The sequence below is a fragment of the Marmota marmota genome, unplaced genomic scaffold (genome assembly GCF_001458135.2).
Source record: "Marmota marmota marmota unplaced genomic scaffold, marMar, whole genome shotgun sequence".
In the NCBI taxonomy this organism is placed as follows: domain Eukaryota; kingdom Metazoa; phylum Chordata; class Mammalia; order Rodentia; family Sciuridae; genus Marmota; species Marmota marmota.
This window is the reverse complement of record NW_026000130.1, coordinates 8,184,459-8,210,480: the sequence shown is the minus strand read 5'-3', so window position 1 is coordinate 8,210,480 and position 26,022 is coordinate 8,184,459. Positions and strand designations below refer to the sequence as shown.

At 44.2% G+C, this 26,022-nt stretch overlaps 1 protein-coding gene across 3 annotated transcripts in view; it reads left to right on the top strand.

Moving 5' to 3' along the window:
• Nucleotides 1-26,022, top strand: part of Pi4ka (phosphatidylinositol 4-kinase alpha) — a 129,803-nt gene that overhangs the window by 98,525 nt on the left and 5,256 nt on the right. For all 3 annotated transcript variants that reach the window (XR_007341271.1, XM_015500356.2, XM_015500355.2), the window contains exons 33-47: nt 7,488-7,646; nt 7,914-8,065; nt 10,147-10,254; nt 11,037-11,164; nt 12,730-12,849; nt 13,018-13,097; nt 13,213-13,406; nt 14,442-14,532; nt 14,900-15,067; nt 15,722-15,775; nt 20,047-20,167; nt 22,411-22,540; nt 24,225-24,295; nt 24,892-24,964; nt 25,057-25,127. Coding sequence is in view for 2 of the 3 variants with exons in the window: in XM_015500356.2 (XP_015355842.1) it covers nt 7,488-7,646; nt 7,914-8,065; nt 10,147-10,254; nt 11,037-11,164; nt 12,730-12,849; nt 13,018-13,097; nt 13,213-13,406; nt 14,442-14,532; nt 14,900-15,067; nt 15,722-15,775; nt 20,047-20,167; nt 22,411-22,540; nt 24,225-24,295; nt 24,892-24,964; nt 25,057-25,127 (1,720 nt within the window). In the remaining variant the exon portion in view is untranslated. The remainder of the gene's footprint in view (nt 1-7,487; nt 7,647-7,913; nt 8,066-10,146; nt 10,255-11,036; nt 11,165-12,729; nt 12,850-13,017; nt 13,098-13,212; nt 13,407-14,441; nt 14,533-14,899; nt 15,068-15,721; nt 15,776-20,046; nt 20,168-22,410; nt 22,541-24,224; nt 24,296-24,891; nt 24,965-25,056; nt 25,128-26,022) is intronic.

Here is a 26,022-nt window from a genome sequence, read left to right as displayed (position 1 = left end):
ATAATACTTCACATTTTCCTGGTATTTTATAACTGTATAGGATTTGTATCAATGGCACCATTCATATTTCTAAGGAGACATTTGGTCCAGTAGGCCTCTGGTAGTTCACCTTGTCAGGGAGGGATACCCACCTTGCCTCTCCAAAGAGGAAGATGACTGAGATGCTGGGCCATGGACCCAGGTGCCTCTTTTTCGGTGAAGCTTAGGAGGGCACAAGTTCTCAGCCTGGCCACCTCTGCTTTCATGACAAGTGTGCAGAACAGTCTCTGGAAGTCATACTTGTCATGCAGGGCTCTGACTCCAGAATAGTGTTACACAGGCTTCTTATCTGCATCCCAAGAATCATAACAAGGAAACCTATGTTCTAGTGAGCATCCAGTAAATGTTGACTGCTGCTGTTAGGAAGGTTGTTGTCAACTGCTAGAAAGAGATTCTACAAAGATGGTAATATTGCCATTATATCCATCCAATACACCCAACTTCTCCCCCATATCTTTTGTGTCTTGTTTTCATCTATTTTACTACAGCACTGTATGCCTTATACCATTGTTATTTTTATTCTCATAGTCAAAACTCTTCTCATAAATTTATACTAGCATATTCCATTTCTCACTATCTTGAAGTCTTCCTATAGACTTAAATTTGCAATTGTTCTCTTCACTCCAAAGAATTTCCTTTGGTATTTCCTGTTATGCAGGTCTGCTGTAAATAACACTCTTTCATGTTTACCACCTTCATTTTTTATGCATCTGATATTCTAACTTTATAGTTTTTTGTTTTATTGCTTAGCATGGTAGGTTTTATTTTTGTTGTCTGTTGATTTGCATTGTTTCTAGAGAGAAGTCAGCATTCTTATTCTTTCTCTTGTTATTTTTCTTGGATACTGTTAAGATGTTTATCTTTAATTTTTAGTACGTTTTTCTTCTTTTTTGGTACTAAGGATTGATCCACGGGCATTTTACCAGTGAGCTATATCCCCAGTTCTTATTTTTTATTATTATTTATTTGGGGACAGGATCTTGCTAAGTTGCTGAGGGTCTTGCTAAATTGCTAAGGCTGGCCTCAAACATGCAGTTCTGCTATTTCAGCCTCCGCTATCATTGGTATTATAGGTATGCAACACCATGCCCAGTTAATTTTTAGTACTTTGACTATGATGTGCCTAGGTGTGGTTTTCTGTGTATTTATCTTATTAGAATTTATCAAGCTTCTTAAATTAGAGATGAAGGTTTTTCGTCAAACTTAGAAAATTTTAGACCATTATTTTTTTCTTTTACCCCATTATTTTATTTGGAATTCTATGTTTAAACATGTAGGTGACTTGATGTTATCCCATAGGTCATCAGGGTTCTCTTGAGTCTATGTCTTTTTCCCTCACTCTCTGTTGTAGGCTCACTCACTCTCTTGCTCTCTCTCACTCTCTTGTTCTGTTTTCATTTTGATTACTTTATTTTTTTCAGTGCTGGTGATAGAATCCAGGCAAATACTCTACCAGTGAGCTATACTCCCAACCCTGTTTTGGTACCTTTTGTTTATTTGTTTTTTCCTGAGACAGGATCCCACTGTTTCCCAAGCCAACCTTGAACTCCTGCTGCATTGATTAATAGAGCCTTCCAGGTAACTGGAACTACAGGTGTGGACCATCAATCCAGCTTTCATTTGGGTTACTATTTTTTTTTTAACTCAAGTTCACTAAGCCACATCCCAAAACCTTTTTTTGTATTAGGCATAAAAGTATTTAGAGACTGACCATGTCTCACTTAGGGCCTTGCTAAATTGCTGAAGCTGCCTTTGAACTTGTGATCTTCCTGCCTCAGCCACCCGAGCTGCTGGGTTTGTAGGAGTATGCCACCATACCTGGCTCATTTTGGTTACTTTTTATTGTCCAATTCATTGATCCTTTCTTCTGCTTTATTCATTGTAAAACTGTCATGTATTTTTTATTTAAGACATAGTTCTCAGATCTGGGATTTTTTTTTTTTTTCAATACTTGTGATTATACCCAGGGGCATTCTACCAGCTATATCCCTAGCCCTTTTTATTTTTTAGATAAGGTCTCACTAATTTGCTGAGACTGGCCTTGAGCTTTTGATCATCATGCCTCAGTCTCCCAAGTTCCTGGGATTACGGTTGTGTGCAACCCATGTCTAGCTTCTTTGATTCTTTTTTACAGTTTGTATTTCCTGCCAATATTCTAAATATCTTCACCCATTCTTTCTATAATTTCTTATAAATCATTGAACATATTTACAGTAGTTATTTTTAACTACTTATTTTTTCTTCACTGTTTCAACATTTTTAATTGCATATTGGATATTGTTTGCAGTTATCTCTTGGTATCCATGGGGAAATGGTTCTAGTATCCCTGCCTACAAATACCAAAATCATCAAATGTTCAAGTCCTTTATATAATATGGAGTAGCATATACATATGATCTATGCACATCTTCTCTCTTCTTTAAATCATCTCTAGGTTACTTTTATGCCTAATATAATTTAAATGCTATGTAAATAGTTATTATTCTGTATTTTTAGAGGATAATGATAAGAAAAAAAAAAGACTGATTTTATTCAGTACAGACACAAATTTTGTCCAAATATTTTAAAATGTATAATTAGTTGAATCCACAGATTTAAAGCCCATGGATAAAAGGGCCAACTATATATAGAAAAACTGGCAATTGGGGTTGTAGCTCCTTGGTAGAGTACTTGCCTCGCACATGTGAGGCACTGGGTTCAATCCTCAGCACCACATAAAAATAAATAAAGGTATTCTATCCATTTATAATTTTAAAAAATTAAAAAGAAAGAAAAACTGTCAATAGTGGAATATTGCTATTTTATTTTTCCAGAGAGTAAGGGGTCTTTCTTATGTGATGACTGTCCTTTCTCCCAGGGATGAGTCCTAAAAGAAGGGGAGGGGGTTCTTTCTGCTCCTCTCAATTTTTCCTTCTCTCCCACTTCTAGCCAAGTTGGGAAAGGGATCATGGAAGGATTTTTAGTACATTTTTGGGACATCTTACCCACACCCAGCCCTGTGTGGGCTGTTCCAGGTCTCAGCCCCGTTCTCTGTCTACAGACAGTTTGTGTTTAAGACCATCAAACCTCCTGGTTCAATAGAAATTCCCTCAGAGACTTTCAGAGCTACTGGAGGTGTTTTTGGTTAACACTGATCTAGTAGCTAAAGGTGTTTAGTTGATGGGGCCAAGGACATTTAAGCTATAAAAGGTAGGACAGTCTGCTCAGGGGAGCTTGCCCACCTGAAGCCTATCAGCTCCACCAATGGCTGCCCCTTCTGAAACCAGTAGGGCTGCACTCTCAGGGGAACTCCCACTCTTCAGGAGAGACAGAGATTGCCCTCTTCTTATGCTTTCTTCTGGAAGCCCTTGTTTTAACATAAATTGTGACTCTAAAGACAGCACTGCTGTTTAGAATTCCTTTCCACGTGCTGCGTTATGCATCCTCAAACTTCAAGCTGGCATTTTAATTATTACCATTTCACAGAACTGGGTAGAGGCTTCTGACCACTGTAGTTGGCATTCACATTGTGCCTGGGCTCTGGCTACCCTTGTACTTCTGACCTCCCAGTCAGTCTGCAGATCAGATGGGTAGTTTGGAGGAGCGCCTGGGAATCCCTGGTGATAGGGAGAAGGTATCATAGACCTCACCTAGCAAGACCTGAGCTGTAGAGGGACCAATTAGCCCAGAGAAAGCTACTCATCATCTCTTTTAGATCTTTGGGTACTGCACCCATTATTGCATATGTTAGTTATTTTTTGTTGCTGTGACCAAAATACCCAATATGAACAGCTTAGAGGTTTCAGAGGTTTGGTCCAGATAAGACAGAACATCATGGTGGAGGGAAGCTGCTCAGCTCATGGCAGTCAGAAAATTGACAGAACAGGAAGAACCAGGGATAAAATATGTAAATCATCATCAAGGGCTTGTGCACTGTGACCTACTCCCTCTGGCCACACCCTACCCTATAGTTACCACCTAGTACAGTAGTCTTTTCAAATAATTAATCTGTTAATCCATTAATAATCCATAAATTTGAAAAGATCTAAATATACCTGCATTGACACATGAGATCTTTGGGGGGACACTTTATCCAAACCATACCAGGGGACCTAACTTCTTCCCCGGGGCTCCTGGCCTTTGTAAATTTTGTAAACTCCTTTATCCCTTTGAAGCAAGGAAGTCTTCTGAGCTCAGTCAGGAACTCAGCACAGGCATGCCCCAGGACTTCTCTTATCTGTCAAGCAGTTATACCAGCACCATCATCTATCCTGGTCATGATACCCCCACACACTAGGTGCATTCTTTTTTTAAACATATTTTTTAGTTATACATGGACATAATATCTTTATTTTGTTTATTTATTTTTATGTGGTACTGAGGATCGAACCCAGTGCCTCACATGTGTAAGGCAAGCAGTCTGCTACTGAGCCACAAACCCAGCCCTCTAGGTGCATTCTTCTGGCCACCTGCCCCCAGACTCAATGTGGTTAACTAATCAGCACCTCCAGCTTCACATGTTCAAATTCAGTTCCAGTCTCCCCCCTACCCTGGTCACCCATCCCCCCATCACTGTAAATGTCCACATCATCCTTCCCTCTGTTCAGACCAAACTCCGTAGAGTCATCTTCAATTCCCTGTTTTGGGACTTCTCCAAAATAACCCTCTGCAATTGTGTAAGCTTTATCTTTTCCTCTTTAAATAGATCTAGAATCTGGCTGCTTCCCAGTATCCCAGCTGCTCCTCCCACCCTAGGCTCATTTGTCTGGACCTCAGAGGTGGCCCCTTGCCTCCTGCTCAGCCTCCCCCTCTTCCACATGTAGTCAGTAAAACCTGAGTCAGATCAGTTCTCTCCTCTGTCCCAGACTTGTCAGCACCCACTGCTCATTCAGAGTGGAAGGCAGACTTATTTCTGATCTGCAAGCCCCCCTTGCCACCTTGCCTTTGCCACCCTCTGTCTCCCTTGCTGTGCTATAAACATGCTTGGTTCCTATTGTCCCTACCCTCCTAGGTTTGCTCCCCTCTGCCACGTGACCAGCGCTGGCTTCATGAAAGAAGGTTCGATTCATGCGTAAATGCTAGGGAGTTTTAAATTAAAGAGACAAGACTCTTATTATTACCTTTAATACCAGCTCCAGGATGGCTTCTTCTAGCTCCCTCCTCCAGCCACCTAATGCGGTAGTGTGGTTTACGGAAGAGACTAGTGAGAGAGAGAGAGAGAACACACCAGGGAGTGGGCTTTTATTGGGGAACAAAGTTCCAGGGAAAATCCCATCCAATGAAGGTTAAGGGGGGCAGCATCCCAAGGTCAGGGGCAACGATTGGGTCTTCGGGGCAGTGGCCAGGCAGCTTCTACATGGACAAGCCCTCGGACCTGGAGAAGGGTGGGGAAAAGCTCTGACACAGCTGTGTCTAAGCGCCTCTCACCCAGCCAGGGAGGTAACTCAAATCACGTGCTAGGATGGCCTCCCACACTCCCCTTGAGCTTCATCACCTGTTTCCTCTTCTCAGCCAGTCAGACACCTCATTCCTGGTTACCTCAAGGGCTTATCTCAGATGTCCTCTTCCTACCAGGGCTTTCCTGGTCATCCTATCTAAAACATACTCGTACGAACTCTCAAGTCACACTGCTGTTTTTTTCTTTATTGTTTATCAATATCCTTTGTTGCTTACTTTTTGTGTGTGGCCCCCATCATAAACTTTTTTCATGACTTTGACTCTATTCCCGGAGCCTGGGAAACCCTGACACAGAGACAGCTGTCAGGATGTGGCAGTAGGAAAAAAATGGGAGCATCATCTCTGCTTGGATCCTTGGCCTTCTCAGTTCTTTTCCCCATGCACACGCAGGACCCACGGTCACACACACACCTTTTTGCTCCCTCATCCTCTACATAAGACATGTGGCTACAAGAAGCAGAAGCCAGGGGCTGGGGTTATGTCTCAGCGGTAGAGCGCTCATGAGAGGCCCTGGGTTCAATCCTCAGCACCATATAAAAAGAGAAATAAATAAAGTAAAGGTATTGTGTCTATCTACAATTAAATATATATATATATATATATATATATATATATATATAGAGAGAGAGAGAGAGAGAGAGAGAGAGAGAGAGAAAGAAGCAGAAGCCAGACTCAGAAACTACAGACAGCTATTTGGTAGCCTGGGATCCTGTCTGTGACAATGCCACCCATAGTGTGGGTGACCTTCGTCTTCTTCCTGATGTCTTCCAGATGGTTTCTTTACTTTCAGGCAGGGGGAGGGTGGAATGTGACAAGATACCATCTTACAAAACGTGCTCTGGCTTTCCTAGGGCCTTTCCTAGGTCTCTTAACCTTACTCGTTGGTGCTAATAAGAACCTAAAAAAACAGTCCAACTAGCAGGGAGCCTGGGTGCAAGTGCTTCTGACCAGCCACTTGAAAACCCTGAGCCATCACCTTGAGGAAGGAGAGAGGGTAGGATGCTGGAGAGGAATCTATGGTATCTATCCTACTTACCAGGCCTTGTCACCACCAAGTACGTCTCAAGCCCTTGAAGAAACTGGCTAATGGTATTGGGCCAACACAGGAATGGAAACTCTTGCTGATACAGGCACCAGCTATTCCTTCCTGGTCTTTCCTATGAAAAACTCACAAATTGTGAGCATTTCCCAAGTGTGAGCTGGCACCTTCCTTACTCTGTCTAGTACCTACATGTCTTCTAGGCCACCACTCTGCTCCATATGGCCCCTTCTCATGCCTCCACATAGAAGGGGACCTAGTTGAGTGTGGCCAGACAGTGGGAGCAACTCAGCCCATAGCAGTTGGAGTCTCCCCTTGGTTCCCTGGGTCATTCTGGGTCTGGCTAGCAGGATGCAAGCATTGTACAGAGTCCATGAGAACTGTAAAAAGGAACTGATTCTAAAGCCAGAATTCCCTTCCTAGTTCAGAGACCGTAAGTCACCTCATTTCCTCAACCACAGGCAGTTTTCAGGATTGTTAGGAAGGTTCACCAGAATGGAGCCTGTTGACCCACATGGCATCAGGCATTCCAGGTATCCTGCCATCTTGCACCCTGTCCCACTTAACACCATGAACTGGGACAAATAAAACCTAGCCTGGAAAAAAGGCTGGAAGGATGCTCATCAAACACTAATATGGCTGGGTACTGTAGTGTGGTACATAACTGTAGTCCCAGAAACTTGGGAGGCTGAGGCAGGGGGGATCTCAAATTCCAGTCCATTCGGGGCAAATTAGTGAGACATTGACTCAAGGAAAAAAAAAGAGAGAGAGAGCTAAGAATGTAGCTTAGCAACAAGACCCACTAATATGGATGAGCCCTGGGAAGTAGGGTTATAGATTATCTTAATTTTTTTCTTCATACTTTCCTTGATTTCTAAATTTTTTTCAGTGAGCATATATTCCTTTTATAATTTAAAAATGAAACAGTATCCCCCTTCTATGCTGAAGAGCTTATGTTGTTTTATATTTGCAGTTTATGCGGGAGATGGCAGGGGCCTGGCACATGACGGTGGAGCAGAAGTTCGGCTTGTTTTCTGCTGAGACAAAGGAGGCAGATCCCCTCGCAGCTTCAGAAGCGAGTCAGCCTAGACCTTGTCCCCCTGAAGTGACTCCCCACTACATCTGGATTGATGTATGTGCCTGTCCCCACTTCTCCCCCCTCAAAAACTCTGTTGTGCTCTTCCCCCTTGACTTTGGGGGCCAGGGCCTTATCTGGAGCCAGGCAAATCAGTTTGGAGGAGAGGGCCAGACCTAAGAGAGAGTTTAACTATTTCAGACCTCTCTCCCAACCCCTCCTGCTATTATGTCAGATCAGAGCCCTTCAGCTAACTTCACTGGCTCTGATACAAGCTGACCAAGCCCTATCACTGCACCATGTTTTTTTTTTTTTCTTGCTTAGTTCCTGGTACAGCGGTTTGAGATTGCCAAGTACTGCAGCTCTGACCAAGTGGAGATCTTCTCCAGCCTGCTGCAGCGCTCCATGTCTCTGAATATTGGTGGTGCCAAAGGGAGTATGAACCGGCATGTGGCGGCCATTGGACCCCGTTTCAAGTGAGGGCTCTCCTCCTCTGGGGGGTACTGACATGTCCTGTGACTGGCATGTGGGCATATGTGGAGTAGTATATGTCATGTGTTGTCTCAGGTGCAGTGTGCTATGTTTGTCATAGTGCTTCTATACAATATGAAACAAATTTTACTGAGTTGCTATAGTATGATCAGGAAGAGCTGATCAAGCACATCCTTCCTAATTGCACTGAGGCAATAAATTTCTACCTGGTGAAAACATCCCCTGCCCCCAGCTCCTCTACTTGTGCCCTTCTCCCTAGAATCTGGCCTCTGCCATCCTCTGTGCAGGGCCTGTGGTTGGTGTGGTATTTGCTCTATCCCAGCCACAATAGAGGCCCTCACTGCTCCAGCCTTCTCTGACTGCCCTTCCCCTGAGCTCTAGATCCATGTCGCTACAGCCCACCGGCTACTCAGTGGGACTGTGCTTCTCAAACAAGCTGAAGGAAAGGACCAGTTCTCTCTTTTTTTTTTTTTTTTCTTTTTTTAGTTGTAGTTGGACATAATACTTTTATTTTATTTATTTTTATGTGGTGCTGAGGATTGAACCCAGGACCTTGCACGTGCTAGGTGAACGCACTACTGCTGAGCCACAACCCCAGCCCAAGTTCTCTTTTTTATTAACATATAATCTGTTAAGGATTAGTACTTTTATAAAATGTAACAGGAATGATATACTAGGAAACAATTTGCATCCCATCCCAATTGCCATAGAGATGATCAGTCACTCCTTTTCAGTATCTGCCTGCACCAATATGCCGTGAGCAGCCTTGTAAATACAGAGAAATCGCCTTGTTCAGTGTGCTCTCCACCTGTCTTCCCTTTCTGTTCTGGATGGCTCTCTGTCCTCTAACCCTCCTATGTAGCCAGACGCAAATACTTTTGGTTCCCCCTGTAATATGTCTGGCTTCTTACTTCCTTTCCTATCCACAGCCTCACTTCTCCCTCACCACTCTGACTTGGACCAACCAGCTGTCTGCATTCCCCACCACAGGTCCTCCATCCCCTTTATGGGATGACCCTCTGTGGGATGACCCTCTGTGGGATGGCTTGGTGTGTGTTATGCTCCTCCTACTCAGCCTGACTACCCATGTTGCCTCCCAGTATCCCCAGTCTTGGCTCCTACAGCTACTTGCCCTGGAGCCTAGTAACCCTGCTATATGAGAAGCTATTCCTCCTTAAGGCCCATCACACTCCCAGGTCTTCCAAACTTTTCAACAGCTGGGGTCTACCCCTCTACAAGATCCCTATTAGAACTGTATTTTTCTTTTGTGGGATTTCCATGGCTTTTTATTCTATAGAAATTTTTGTCTCACCCATCAAGGGGACTCATAATCTCTCCCAGCCCAGGATTATAAAATCCCTGCAGGAAGGAATAGTGCCTGCCCTTCCTATGTCTCACATCACCTTGCTAAGGGCCTAGTCTAGAAGAAACCAGCTACATGGAAAATTATTCTCTCTTTCTGTCTCTCTCTCTCTCATAAATATTCTTACTTTATTGCACTTTCAGATGACTGTACCTCAAGAGTTTAGCCTACAGATAGTTTGTGAGACTGAAATATCTGGCCTAGGCAGAATAACACACATTGTTCACTTTTCTCCCAACAAAAATGAAAGTTTGTTTTTTTTTTATTTTTTTTATTAGCTACACATGACATTACAATGATCTTGGCAATTCATACATTTGAATCAATTGGGGTATAATTTCTCATTTTTCTGACTGTACAGATTGCAGAATCACATTGGTCATAGAGTCACCTATATACATACAGCAATCATTTTTTCTGGGCTGAGGGTGTAGGTCAGTGGTAGAGCACTTGCCTTAGCATAAGTGAGGCCCTGGACTTGATTCCAAAAATGACCAAAAAAAAAAAAAAAAATCTTTGGGGTAAAAGTAATCTGTGACTGATATTTACCTGGCTGATGCTCCAGTCCAAGCTCTACTGGCCAGAAATGTGCCCTGAGCTCTAGGGCTGCATGATTTACTCAGGAGAATGGCCAGCACCCCCCTGAGACATGGCCCTAAACCAGGGTTCCCACTCTGACTTAGGCCTGGGGTTCTCTCTCAGATTGCTGACTCTGGGGCTGTCCCTCCTGCATGCCGACGTGGTTCCAAATGCAACCATCCGCAATGTGCTTCGTGAAAAGATCTACTCAACTGCCTTTGACTATTTCAGGTATAGAACAGATCCCACCCTACACATACCCTCTTATCCCAAACCCTAGGAGTTCACTCACAAAGGGTCAGTTTGCCTGTTCATACTTACTGACCTTATAATTCATCAACCCATGGACTGCTGGATTTTATTATCATCAGTCCTATGCCTTATATCTGCATGTGCATGTGTGTACTAAGAGGGTAGCCTCCCAACAAGATGCATGCAAATTTTCTTAGTTCAATTGATTTAAGAGATTAAGTTCCACAGGGCACAGTGATGTGCTCCTGTAGTTCCAGTACCTAGGAGGCTGAAGTGGAAGGATCACTGGAGCACAGGAGTTCAAGACCAGCCTGGACAATAATTGCAAGACCCTATCTCAAAAAACAAAAAAACAGAGAAGAGAAGAAACAGATTACGTGCATGTCATTTACCTTTCCTGGTGATGTAATTGGTTATTGCATGAAAAACTGCAAATACCTACTACTTGGGCCTTTGCAAATGTAGACTTTGTTGTTGTATACGGACAGCTTAGTTGTCATGACCTGGCTTAAGCATATCACTCAGCTAAAAGCTTTAGACATTGCAGAGGGTAGTGATGGAGGTAGGCAGGAGAGGGCTCTTAAAACCAGCACACCTTACTGTGAAAACCACTGAGATCATCACTGATAATGACTAACTCCAGGCTAACCTCTTAACATTAAGGAACCATTGTGTTCTGTCACCTCTCACTGTGTTATGTGACTGGCCTCTAGGCCCTGACTCCGCAAACTCAACTCTTATCCTCTTGTGATTGTTTGAAGTTGTCCTCCAAAGTTCCCTACTCAAGGAGAGAAGAGGCTGCGTGAAGACATAAGCATAATGATTAAATTTTGGACTGCCATGTTCTCAGATAAGAAATACCTGACCGCCAGCCAGCTCGTTCCCCCAGGTAAGTACTACCTTCAGCAGTGCATCTGCTGGGGGTGGGGGGACAAGGGGACAGGGATATGCCATGTATAGCCCTGAATGAGCCAACCAGGATAGCAGTTAGGCCCAGACATGCTGTATTGTTGGAGGTCCACAGCTTGCCTGGCTGCTACTACTTGTCCTCCAGCCCAAGCTAAGGCACATGACAAGCACAGGGGGCCTATGAGTAAAAACCTGTCACCATCACTTTTCCCTGTACCAGTTCCGTTCTCAGGTGCCCTACAGGTTGGCATTGGCCAGTGTGCTCAGATGAATACAGCATGATCTAGTAGGAGCCTATCAAATGGGGCTAACTTCAGTAGAGGGAACCATGGGACCAGCCCTTCAGGACAGGCATTTGGCCTAGCCAAAGTAGTTGGAGAAGTCAGAGATGGTTTTTGCAAGCAGTGACATCAGAGCTAAGTCTGAAAGGACACATAGGAGCTAGCCAAGGTGGATAGGGACAAAGAATTTTCTGGGGCCCGAGAACAAACTGCTCCAGGAGAAACACTAAAGCTATCACTAGCAGCAAAACTCCAGAAGGAAACCATATTCCTATTCTTCTGAGCATGTAGCTGATTACAAACCACACATTAAAAAGCAGTTGTTTTCTGGTAGTGGGGGTTGAACCCAAGGGTGTTCTGCCACTAAACTATATCCCCAGCTCTTTTTAATTTTGAGACAGGGTCTTGTTAAGTTGCCCAGGCTGGCCTTAAACTTACAGTATTTCTGCCTTAGCCTCCCAAGGTGCTGGGATTACAAGAGTGTACCACTGTGCCTGGATACTTTCTAAGGTTCATTTCTGGGTCCATTTAGAACAGAGCAAACAGTCCATGTAATCTGCCACCAGAGGTCCTCAAGTTACTGCTGTATCAAAAATCAACACATTGCCAGTGATCAGATAACTGCCATCATCATTTATTAATATGTATTTATTGCTGGGTACGGTGGTGCACATCTATAATCCCAATGGCTCGGGAGGCTGAGACAGGAGAATCCCGAATTCAAAGCCAGCCTCAGCAAAAGCAAAGTGCTAAGCAACTCAGTGAGACTCTGTCTCTTAAATAAAAATACAAAATAGGGCTGGGGATGTGGCTTAGTGGTCCAGAGCTCCTGAGTTCAATCCCCAATACCAAAAAATAAAAGAATTTTTTTAAAAGATTTATTTTTGGCAGTGCTAAGCATCAAACCCAAGGCCTTATGTATACTAGGCAAGCACTCTATCAGTGAGGTACATCCCTAGTCCCTCATCATTTATCGAGAAAATAATATTTGTTTTATTCTATTTTAAAAGACTAGCCAGGGATACAATAAACTTTAGAAATAGCTTTCTATCTAGTGTAGTTAGCATAAAAAACTTCCCAGTTGTTTGGAAAACTCATTATACTTGAAGGGTTTATTTGGCAAAATCCTTCTCCATCTATTCCAGTGCCACAGAAAGTGCCTGGCCTCCCACTATTTGCCTTATCTCTGGTAAAAGTTCGTTTCTCTTTATGATGCCTTTTCTTGAGCTTCCTCATCCCAGAATCAACAAATGTTTGCCTACAGATAACCAAGACACCCGAAGTAACCTGGATATAACTGTGGGCTCTCGGCAACAGGCCACACAAGGCTGGATCAACACCTATCCCCTGTCTAGTGGCATGTCAACCATCTCCAAGAAATCAGGTTTGTGGGAGATTTGCTCCTACATCTGTCACGTCTGAATCCCCATCCTGGTGGCCTGACGGACACTCACTCAGATAACAGAGTGATAGACATCTTCCCCTAGGTTTATAAACACAAGGTTGAGTAGGTGGCCAGGAACTACACCTGTCCTTTGCCTTTCCTCCCTAGGCATGTCTAAGAAAACCAACCGGGGCTCCCAGCTACACAAATACTACATGAAGCGTAGGACACTGCTGTTATCCCTGCTGGTAAGACCCAAGGGTATGGCCACTGCCTACCACATGGCCAGACAGCACCCTAGGTGAGGGTGGCATGTGAGTACCTGCAGAAGGTACATTGGGCATTGGTGTCTGGTATTACTAGGCCACCGAGATCGAGCGTCTTATCACTTGGTATAACCCGCTATCAGCCCCAGAGCTGGAGCTTGACCAGGCCGGAGAGAACAGTGTAGCCAACTGGAGATCCAAGTACATCAGCCTGAGTGAGAAGCAGTGGAAGGACAATGTGAACCTCGCCTGGAATATCTCTCCTTACCTGGCCGTTCAGCTGCCAGCCAGGTGGGCCCGTGTCACCCACCCTCACCAGAGGTCCTGTGCAGGGGCCTGCCAACTGAGCCATGAATGCTGAGGAGCATGATATGGCCACATCGTGATGAGGACATCAGGCAGGCCAGTTCTCTCAAGATACCCACCCACTCTTTCTGTATAAATGTTGCACAGTAATCCTTATGATGTTGTTAGGCTCCTCCTTGGGGTGCCATAGCACCCCAGAGACTTGGGAGATAACAACAGGGCAAATTCAGAGGCACAGTATGATTTACAGAAGCTTCTGCTTCCAGGAGGCAGACTGCAAAAACAGGCTTGGGGAGGGTTTGGTTTTGTTCATGGATGTCATCTTTGAACACAGGCTACTCAGAGGAATCATGTGCTGCAACTGACAGCGAAGGGTCCTGTAAGCTCTGACAGGGACAAAATTCTTAGACTGATGGTGGCTGAGAGGGACTGCAGAGACCCACTGTGATGCAGTCCCGGCAGATGGTTCCCCAGGCCCCTATGGATATGTGAGAGGCAGATATTTCTTAACCAGGAGCCCAAACTTGCCTCCTTTCTGCTTTCTCTGGTCCTAATTTGATCTCAGGAGCAAGACCACAGATGGGTTCTCCTGCATTGTTTCAAAGCACATATTTATGGAATGCCTGGGGCAGTAATGCTTGCAAACTCATGACTGTCCTCACACTGAGTAAGGTGCCTTGTGGCCTTAGACTGTAGACTGAGAAACTGACCTGTGGATAGGCTACTATGAAGGGCCAGCACGAGAGGATATGGGACTGAAAAAGAGTAAAAGGTGGGGGTTCTAAAGCAAGGACTCTAAAAGGATGCCCTTTGAACAATGAGTGTAGATTAATTCCTGTTTAAGAAAGTTTGGGCATTTCTTCAGTCGATCTATTAATGCTATTATTTTTCAAACACTTGTGTTTGAGTAGCTGTCACTTGGTATTGACCTGAATCCCTCTAGTTCATCATTCCCCTCTTGTGGCTGTGGGGGAATGTATTTGCTGGTGAGGCTACCCAACTCACATCTGTGCACCTTAGGTTTAAGAACACAGAAGCCATCGGGAATGAAGTGACCCGTCTCGTTCGATTGGACCCAGGAGCTGTTAGTGATGTCCCTGAAGCTATCAAGGTATCATAGCCCAGACACCAGGCCTGGTTTAAACTGCTCCCAGAAATGCCTAGAAATTATAGAAACTAGACAAAAACAGGGACCTGGTAATCTCAGTGGTATGAAATAATTCCCTGTATTTTCCGCTTCTATTATATAGCATTTATTTTGTTTATCATGGAAAAACAGCTAAGTACTTCAACCTAATTGCAGTTGTGCAGTTAGGTTGAAGTATATTAAACATATCAGAATCATTTTCCATATTGTTATAAGTGGTTTACAATCATCACATTTTGTGGCCATCTTTGTGTTGTGGACCATGGGTTAGATATATCAAGAGGAGTCCCAGGGACTGCCTGACCACCCCACATCCCTATTTTCTCCCCAGTTCCTTGTCACCTGGCATACTATTGACGCTGATGCACCAGAACTCAGCCATGTACTCTGCTGGGCACCCACAGATCCACCTACAGGCCTCTCCTACTTCTCCAGCATGTATCCACCACACCCTCTCACAGCACAGTATGGAGTGAAAGTCCTGCGGTCCTTCCCCCCGGTAAGCCCAGGGCCCTGCCAGAGCTGGCTTCCTGAAGTGATTTAGTGAAGACAGAAGACAGGGTTCCATTATCAACCTGGAAGGCACCCAAGTATTTGGGTCTATCTTAAAAGACATCTTCATTCCCCTTCTTTGTTCAAGTAGTTGTAGAGGATAGATTTTTAGTCCTAATTCTGGCGTGTTTTCTTTTTCTATTTTTTTCCCAGATGTGTTTTCTAATCATATTTATTTTTTAGTGAGTTTGAGTTAAAAAATAAAGTTTGAGTTTGATTCCAGAGGTGAGCAGACTCCCCACAACAATGCACCTGTGCCTCTTAAACCAAACAAAGTGTCAGATGCACCAGGGATCCCACGTGACAGCCATGTGGAGGGAAGGTCTGAAGAATATTCTAGAGCCTGACTCACTGTAACCCCAGCATCATGGAATCTACTGTAAATTTCAGCCATTTCCCCAAGGCAGGCTATTTTTATAAGTGAGAGAGGCCTTTTCCTAGTTCTCAGTCCTGCTGTGGCACTCAAAGGAGCACAGCATCCTGTGAACAGAGCAGAAGCAGGGCAGATTCCATTACCTATCATTATGCATTGGGTGGGACCCTGGAACATCATCTGTGTTGGTTAGTCTAACCTTAGAGATCATGGTCATTTCTCCTCTAGGATGCCATCCTGTTCTACATCCCCCAGATCGTGCAAGCCCTCAGGTATGACAAGGTAAGGCCGTGCAGGTACAAACTGTCCTCGCCTCTCCCAATGCTGTGTACATTGCTTCCCTCACACCCAGTCTGTTCCCCAGCCTGTCCCCAGCTCTCACAGGTTCTGCAGGGACTCCCTCGGGAGCAGGGCTGCCCAGCTGTAACTGCATTCCCTGTGTTCCTGTTGCTGTACCCTGAGGCCCAGTCATGCTCTGCAGGGTTCTAGGACAATTGCCAGCTACTTCATCAGGGTGGGCATCCTGTTCTGGCTTCCCTTTTGTGGGATGGGGGTCTTGACACAGTCATATGAACTCCCTGAACCTCACTCCCTTGTCTCCTCATTGGAAGTGGTGAGCCGGATTAGATAAGATGATGCCAGACTGCCATAACAAAGCACCACAAACCAGGTAGCTTAAACAACAGACATATATTTTTACACAGATCTGATGACTAGAAGTCCAATATCAAGCAGAGCTTATTTCTTCCATGACATGTAGGCATCTTTTGCCTATGTTTTCACATGTTCTGTATATGTCTTTTATCTCCTCCTGTAGGACACCAATCATACTGGGTTAGGATCTACCCTAATGACCTCATTTTATCTTAATTACTAAAGATCCCATCTTTGAATACAATGAATGCTGGGGTTCTTTAACATGTGCACTAAAGGACACAATTCAGTCCATAAAAGTATACATGTGCATAAAATTAATAGCACAAGGTATGGCACAGAAAACACCCACCAGAGTGGTCACAATCTGGACCCCATACTACCCATACCCCACAGTGGTACTTAATGTGGCCTTATTACATCTGTGCACCACACCCATGTTGAATGCAGCAGCATGTATTTCCATCTTCTCCCACCCTGTGTCCAGCCTCGTTTCCCTGGCTACGTTGAGCACTGGACTAAGCACTATATACCAGGCAACCTGGCTATGAGCCCCGAGGCTGGATGTACCAGGGATGGACATATTCCCACAGACTGATATGATGCTCCATCTAGAACAGAAGCCAGCCTCTCTTAAAAGGCAATCCTATAGAATGATTCACTGTCCTAACTAGATAGTTTCCAGCACTCCAACTAAGTAGTGATACCATGGAGATGTCATGTTTATGCCATGTAGATTGGGTCTTAGCACTGGTGCCACAACTTACGGTATAGCCCTAAGGAACCTTTTCTCCAGAAAGCCATTTCCCTTTCCCATCCCCTCCACCCCCATCTCTAGCAATGTTCTCCCTTTACTGCTTGGTGCTATGCTTTGGTGGGGGCCAAACAGAACAGCCTAATCCAGTGGAGAAAGGGAGCTGGAACCACTGCCCAGGATCTCTGTATGAACTCTGAGTGGTGGCCACCAGAAAAAGGATTGAGCACATGGAAACTTAGGCGCTACACTTAGCTTGTAAATGAGGCCAAGGTTAGCATAAGGAAATGTAGGTAGGCTGCAGTTTCTATTATTTGCTGGTAGTTTACATCAGCTGCTTTTTAAAAATCTTTCTTATTTATGCCAGAAGTAGTGGCACATGACTATAATCCCAACAACTCAGGGGGCTAAGGCAGGAAAATTACAAGTTTGAAGCCAGGCTGGAAAACTTAGCAAGACCCTGTCTCAAAATTTAAAAAATAAACTGGGCGCAATGGCACACCCTTGTAATCCCAACTGCTCAGGAGTCTGAGACAGAAGGATCACAAGTTCAAAGCCAGGTGCTGAGGATCAAACCCAGGGCCTCGAATGTGCAAGGTGAGCACTTTACCACTGAGCCACAACCCCAGCACCCCCCACCCCCGCCGGGATGAGGCTTAGTAATAGAGCACTTGCCTAGCCTGCACAAAGCCCTGAGTCCCATCCATAGGTCTGGGGGGGCGGGGGGAATAAGACGGTACAATAGAGTGGGTCCTCCTTTCTAGGACTTTCCTGCCTAGAAAAGTACAACATGAGATTGTACACATGTTCCCAATTCAAATGTAGGATTACAGGGGTTTTTTGTATTTTGGTTTTTTACTGTATTTCATTTTTAAGTTTGAATATTTTAACGCTAATAATATTGGTTGTTAACTACATTAACAAAGTACTTTTTAATTTTATCCTACTATGTAATACTTAGTAGCTTCAAAATAGCAATGCCAATATTGTTACTAACAATTTGCTTACTGAAAACTAGTTCAGATGTTTTTGCCTTTTTGTCCTTATATTTTCCACTGGGGGAAAAATATATGCTCTCTTGTGAAAGTTATTTTCTGTCTGTGGTTATAACAACACAGGACTTAGCTAACTTTATTTTTTTTTCCTGCTTACCATTTTAAGGGAATTTTTTTAAAGTTCTAAGCCTGTGAGGACTAAATATCTATACATATTTGCTTAGACTTTTTTTAAATAAAAGGAAGAATAAGGCTAGGTGCTGTGGTACATACCTGTAGTCCTAGCTACTCAGGAAGCTGAGGTAGATGGATAGCTTGAGTCCAGGAGTTCAAGCCCAGCATGGCAACATAGTAAGACTCTGTTTAAAAGAAAAAGCGGGGGTGCAAGAACAAACCAAATCAAAAGCTAATAAAAATTTCCAGAGAGATGGGCTGGGGTTGCAGCTCAGTGGTGGAATGCTTGCCTCCCACGTGTGAGGCATTAGGTTTGATCCTCAGCACCACATAAAAATAAATAAAATAAAGGTATTGTGTCTGTGTACAACTCAATATATGTATTTTTTTAATGTTTCCAGGGAGAGAGAAAACAAGATGAAGTGGTAGATATGTACCATGTTTAGTAATTTTTACTTTGGAACTCTCAGTGTTTACATTATTATAAAGAAAACATTGAAAAGCTATAGATTATTCACTGTTTACCTTTAGATTCATTTGCTGTCCAACTACAACTAAAAACAAAATATTTTTTAAAAAACAGAATTGGGAAATACCCATAGCCATGAATTATTAAAGCATTTCCTGTGCTAAGCCCAGCCACCCACAATCCAAATTGGGAATATCCATTTTAGGAATACTTTACCATAGGGTTGGCCTCAGATTGCTAAAGGTGAGACCTCTTCTGGGAGTCTTCTCTGAGTGGCCAGTCTGCCTTTCTTAAGCCCAGGACATGGTCATTAAAACTAGAGTTACCTGCCGGGTGCACAGTCGTGCACACCTGTAATCCCAGCAACTCGGGAGGTTGAGTCAGGAGGATAGTGAGTTCAAAGCCAGCCCTAAAAATAGCAAGGTTCTGGGCAACTCAGGGAAACCCTGTTTCTAAATAAAATACAAAATAGGGCTGGGGATGTGGCTCAGTGGTTGAGTGCACATGAGTTCAATTCCTAGTACCAAAAAAAAAAAAACCAGTTACCAAGCTGAATGTAAGGGTGCATATCTGTAATCGCAACTACTCAGGAGACTGAGGCAGGAGGATTGCAAATTTAAAGCTAACCTGGTCAACCTATTGAGAACCTGTCTCAAATTAAAATTTAAAGAGTAGTCTGGAGATGTAGCTCAGTGGTAGAGCACTCACTTGCCTAGCATGCATGAGACCCTGGTTTTAAGCTCTGTATGGTGGGGGAAAAAAAAACCTGGTGCTACTGGTCTAGTGGTAAGAAATGATCAGAAAGGAAGAGAAATAGGTCCTTAGGATACTGGCTGTGTGTCAACTTAGCAGAAAATAGGTGTACATTAGATAGGGCTTTCTAGAATCTGCTCATCACTTTACTTTGGAACATTTGTTCTAAACAGCCTGCTTACAAATGAGCTTTTGGTACCTAGTCTACTCATTTCTCACACTTAACAAAAGCAAAAATTGCTTTTGGAGGGCTTTGTTCGTTTACTTGCTTGCAGTACTGGGGATCGATCTCAGGGCTTTGCACATGCTAGGCAAGCTCTCTTTACCACTGAGCTATATCCCCAGCCCCAGAAACTAGTTTTGAGAATCATGGTTTTTAAATTCAACATGTAGAAACAGGAGACAAATGCTGATTCAGGCCTATATTGAAGACCTCTCCCACTTGGGTCCCAACTCACCAGCTACCAGCCAGCTGAAACTTGGCCTGTCCCCCTGGGCTAGTTTTGCCATTGATCCTGGAGAGCTCACCCACACAGTTGGTAGCTGTGCAGCCAAGCATTGGGAGTTAACTCTTTGACTGGGTTAGAAAATCTTTTCCTGGGCTTTGGATGTAGCTCTGTGATAAAGCACTTGCCTAGCATATGTTCAATTCCCAGCACATCACTACAAAAAAAAGAAAAAGAACGAACGTCACTTCTGGCAGAAAGTGAGTGGACCCAAAGCCTGGGCTGACAGTGATTTTGCTTTACTACAGATGGGCTATGTGCGTGAGTATATTCTGTGGGCAGCATCCAAATCCCAGCTTCTGGCACACCAGTTTATCTGGAACATGAAAACTAACATCTACCTGGACGAAGAGGGGCACCAGAAGGACCGTGAGTATTTTGTTCTCTTTCTTCAGGCCTCTTTCCCCATCTCTAATGCTTTCAGCAGCTGCTCCAATAAGTAGATCATTTTTTTTTTTTTTTTTAGTGATACACTTCTCACTATTAACATTACAGGCAGAGCAGCCTTCAAAAAACCTTTGCTATATGTCCCCTCCAAGAACCACCAAGCAGCTCTCAGGGGTGAGAGCCCCAGGTTAGACAGCTGTTTGTCTGATCAGAGCTCAACACAGACTCTGCCTGTGTCTGACACAACCTATGATTCTGTGTAAGGGCAGCAATTCTCCAAGTAGCCTCTAGGCTCTTCATATTCTTTTTTTTTTTTTTTTTTTTTAAGATAGAGGTAGAGAGAGGTAGAGAGAGAGAATTTTAATATTTATTTTTTAGTTATCGGCGGGCACAACATCTTTGTTTGTATATGGTGCTGAGGATCGAACCCGGGCCGCACGCATGCTGGGCGAGCGCACTACCGCTTGAGCCACATCCCCAGCCCCTCTTCATACTCTTTTAAAAACTGTTGAAACCTCAAAGAGCTTTGGTTTATGTGGGCATTAGCTATCAATATTAAACAGAATTAGAAATTAAAACTGAGAGGGCTTAGTATTAAGTATGGCATTAAGTATAGCTTAATAATAGGGTGCTTGCCAAGCTAATATGCAAAGCCCTGGTTCAATCCCCAGTACTAGGTGCTGGGAGAGGGGCGGGGAGCCTGAGGAATTTAAAAAATTTAAAAAGGCTAAATCATCTAGGTTTGTGTAAGTACACTGTATGATGTTCACAGTTACCAAAATTGCCTAATAATGCATTTCTCATTTCATGTTCCATTGTTAAGTGACACATGGCTATATTGAAAAATCATTTAATATCCCACCTAGTCTTGTCAGAAAGATATTTAAGTTAGGAAGCTGTTGAACTCACAGGAGCAGATGTAAGTTATTTTTCCCCCAAAAAAAATTTTTAGTTCTCCTTTTTTGACAGGATCTAAATTTCTGAGGCTGGCCTCAAATTTGCAATCCTCTGGCCTCATAATCCCAAGCCTGTAATCCCAAATCACTGGGATTACGGGTTTGTGCCACCACACCCACAATTCTTAGTTCTCCTTTAAGTGGCAGATTTTCTGTTCATTTTCAAGAAAACTTCTGCCATAGATTAAGTCTGAATAGCTATATTTTACCTATCATTCTTTGAAGTAATAAATGAAGTCCTACTGGGCAAGGTAATCCTAGCACTCTGGAGGTTGAAGCAGGAGTATCATAGGTTTGAACTCAACCTTGGCAATTTGGAGAGATGTTGTCTCAAATTTTTAAAAAGGGGGTATAGCTGCTAGGTGCAACGGCACACATCTGTAATCCCAGAAGCTCTGGAGGCTGAGACAGGAGGATTGCAAGTTCAAAGCCAGCCTCAGCAATAGTGAGGTGCTAAGCAACTCAGACCCTATCTCTAAATAAAATACAAAATAGGGGCTGGGGTTGTGGCTTAGTGGTAGAGCGCTCGCCTCGCACGTGTGAGACCCTGGGTTCGATCCTCAGCACCACATAAAAATAAATAAACAAAATAAAGATATTGTGCCCATGTATAAATAAACAAATATTTTTTAAAAATAAATAAAATACAAAATAGGGCTGGGGATGTGGCTCAGCAGTTAAGTGCCCCTGAGTTCAATCCCTGGTACCCTACCACCCCCCCAAAAAAGGGAGTGTAGCTCAGTGGTAGAGTGTACCAGTGTTCAATACCCAGCACCACCAAAAAAAAAAAATAGTTTCATGAAAAAAGAGGTGAGTTCAGCTTGAAAGTCAGACAAATGCTCTGTTCTCAGGTCAGGACAGTGCAGGCTTTAAATACAGCAAAGTCACTGCTTGGGCATCCTATTTTCATCACACAGAATATTGAAAAGTCATGTACTTGGTTTAATAAAATTAATTTGTATTACTTCACGGGGGACATTCTCAAGTGACACTGGCTTTTTCTTTACTGTGAGTATGTAGCAGTGAGGAATCCATGCATGTGGCCCTGTCTTCAGCTCCACTCTGGTGCCAGAAGCTTTTCCCATTAGCATAGCTAGTGTCAGCAGTGAAGGGGGCAATAATGGCCTGCATACCACGTCCACAGAGCACACTACACATACTTCCGTTAGGGTGCTGAGATACCCTTGGCCTGAGTGGCAGACGTCCATGGATTTTACTGAAGGACTCTATTGCAGCCACAAGAGCTCAACTTTTTTGTTTCTTTGTCAGCTGACATTGGTGACCTTTTGGAGCAGTTAGTAGAAGAGATTACAGGCTCCCTGTCAGGCCCAGCCAAGGATTTCTACCAGCGGGAATTTGACTTCTTTAACAAGATCACCAATGTATCAGCCATCATCAAGTAAGTGGCAGCATTTCAGAATCCTTTTCTGGGATGTCTCATTCCAATCCCTGTCACTCCTTGAAATTGCCTAGGGAGCTTTAAAAACATCAGTGCCTGGTCCCAAGTTCCCATCCCAACCAGGTAAATGAGAGTTCCTGTGGTGGGGCTGCTGCTGATTCTGGTATACAGACAGAGTGAGGGAGCTCTGCTCTGGTGATTCAACGTAACTTGCACTGCCACATCATTTCAGGACACATCTTAGTTTCAGTCCCTGTGTTGTCCCACAGTTAAGTCACTCTGCCTTCTCCAAGCTCTGAAGGATCCTAGTGGTATCAGGGAAATTACACATGCTTCACAGCTTCTATCATTGTTGGCCTGGGCCCTCAATTCACATGGATCTGACTCCATGCTTGGCTCTCAGTGTCATTTCTCATTTGCATTGGATGGAGCCCTGGAGTTGAGGACATTGGGTACATGCCCAGGATGACCCAGGAAGGGGAGGGAGGATTAGGCACAGTTCTTCCCGGCCTTGTTTCCCCCTGGGCTATCTCCATCACACAGCTGCTTCTACTTTGGTCATTCCAAGGCCTGACCATGTCTCCAGTAGCTCTTTCCTGGGCAGCAATTCTGGCAGCTTCTAGCCCACAAAGATAATGGGTTGGAGGAATATGTTAGTCAGATTTGCCTCACTATAACAAAATACCTGAAATAATCAATTTAAAAAGAGGGAAGGCATTGGGGCTGGGGCTGTAGCTCAGTGGCAGAGTACTTGCCTCATATGTGTGAGGAACTGGGTTCAATCCTTAGTATCACATAAAAATAAACAAATAAAATAAAGGCTTTCTGTTCATCTACATCTACAAAAAAATTAAGAAAGAAAAAAAAAAGAGGAAAGAGATTAGGGATGTAGCTCAGTGTACATGCTTACCATGCACAAGGCCCTGGATCTGATCCCCAGCACCAAAAAGAGGAAAGGCTTATTTTGGCTCACAGTGTCAGAGGGTTCAGTCCATGATCAGTTAGTCCTATTTCTTTTGGGCCTCTGGCAACAGGAACACATAGCAAAGGAAGCTACTCACCTATGGCGGCAAAGAATCAGAAAGAGACCAGCATTGCACAATCTCTTTAGGAGCAAACCTCCAGTGACCTAAAAGCTCTCACTAGGTCTTACCTTTTAAAAGTCTCTACCACTTTCCAGTAGCACTAAGCTCAGGATTAAGCCTTTAATACATGTGCCTTTGGGAGACATTTCAGATCCAAACTATAGGAGGGAGATAACATTTCCTGGGTGGTATCATGTAAATAGGTGCAGGTCTCCAATTATCACCTTCCACCCTTATCCTAAGGCAGGAAGTCTAAAGGACCTGCCAGTCATGCAGGAAGTAAATTACAGAGACAGCATTTGAATCCAGCTCCCATAGCCACCTGTCTTTCCCAGTGCTTCAAACAGCAATACACACACCCCACACACAAGGCAAGAGGCAGAGACAACTAGAAAACAGCCCCACCTTGGTCCCGTGACCATCTAGGCTTCTCCATGAGAAATACTGCACAGGCACTGCTGCAAATAGTCTCCTGACAGTTGGGACTTGGGCAGGAATAGCTGGAACTGGGAAGAGAGAAATAGAAAAGGGAATACAAATGGGATGGCCCTGGCCAGTTCCTGCAGGAAACAACAAAGCATTTCTGTTTTGTTTTTCAGGCCCTACCCTAAAGGCGATGAGAGAAAGAAGGCTTGTCTGTCAGCTCTGTCTGAAGTGAAGGTGCAGCCTGGTAAGCAGGCATCCTCTGTAGGCCTGTGAAACAGAGGGGAACTTCTGCTCTCTCCAGGTAGTACAGGGCACCCATAAAGACAATGGCCAGCCACACACACATATGCTTGGGCCCTTGGGCATTGAATGCTCCAACAATGGAGTTTCCTCTTATCCTTCTTCTGGATACATTTACAGAGGAAGAGAAGCCCTTAACTATGGAACAAGCACAAGAATGGAAGTGTGTTGAGAGATGCTGAGACTAGCAGAGGCAGGGTGGAAAATTCCCACCTGGAGAGCAAAATTCCACCAGGGTTGGTGGCAGATAGCTTCTGTGAAGCTGAGGCTCAGCACATCCTCTTTGATAAGCATCTCCTGGGAGGTGGTGGCTCATTTGTTAGCTGTCTGGAAAGATCTGTGAAGGTCAGAGTCAGGGAGGACAGATCTATAACAGCCAAAGTATAAGAAGTTGCTGGTAACCATGGATGAGAAGCAGTCCTCTGCAAGGTGGGCTGACTGCAGGGTGGACTTTCATGTAAAGTGTGTGTTGGGAACTGTTTTTTGCCTCCACCATGATCATACGTGAGCTCCCAATGCCTCCCTTCTGTCCCTGCACAGGCTGCTACCTGCCCAGCAATCCTGAGGCCATTGTGCTGGACATTGACTACAAGTCTGGGACTCCCATGCAGAGGTGAGTGCCTCCCTTGCCCCCTTCTGCAGTGGCCTTACTTAGTAGTTTGCTGTATCACATGTGCCATGTTCTTTTTTTTTTTTTTTTGGTAGTGCTGCAAAAGCCCCGTATCTGGCTAAATTTAAGGTGAAACGATGTGGAGTAAGTGAACTTGAAAAAGAAGGTCAGTAAAGAATTCTGCTTTAATTTGGGATCTAAATGCTTTTCCTTGCTAGTGCCAGTTTCTTTTGGCCTGTTTAGTTTATTACCAGCTCCCCATAAAAGATGATGGCTGCTACCTCTCAATCTTACCTCTCCCTTGGAGATGGCATGGAACTTGTATATATGACAGACATGCCCACCTTGGAAATTCGCCCCAAGTCAGCTGCATAATCAGAAGGCCCCTTTAGGACTGAGTGGCCTGGGGCATTTGTGACTTAGTTTCCTCTGGCAGCCTTACAGACTGGGGTCATAAATCTTACATCCAGGTGTTGGCAGAGCCATGCTCTCTCTGAAGGCTCTAAAACAAGATTCTTCTTGCTTCGCCAAGCTTCTGGTGGTCTCCAGCAATCCTTGATATTCCCTGGCTTATAGCAGCATCGCCCAAACCTTCACCTCTGCCTTCACATGGCCAGATTTCCCTCTTATAAGGATGCTAGTCATTAGATTTGAACACCACCCCCCATCCAATATGACCTCATCTTGACTTGATTATACCTGAAAAGACCCTGTTTCCAAATAAGTCACATTCTGAGGTTTTGGGTAAGCAAGAATTTTGGAGTAACACATTTCAACCCAGTAGAGGGGATGTGGCCAGCTGCAGAGAGGCCGCTGGCCATTGTGGGGGCACACTTTCCATGGCCTTTCCTACACTCTGGTTCCTAAGGCCCCTGGGAACCCCAGTGTGCAGACATGTTCCTCCTGTCCCACGGACTCACAGTGCCCAACACTGATCCTGGGCATACCTGAGACCTCTCTGTGTATAAAAATGGGGTTCCTGTTTTCAGTGTCATTTAAGCCTGAATATTCTTAGGAAAAGTCTCCTGACCCAGTAATTCCACCCACTGACTCATGACATT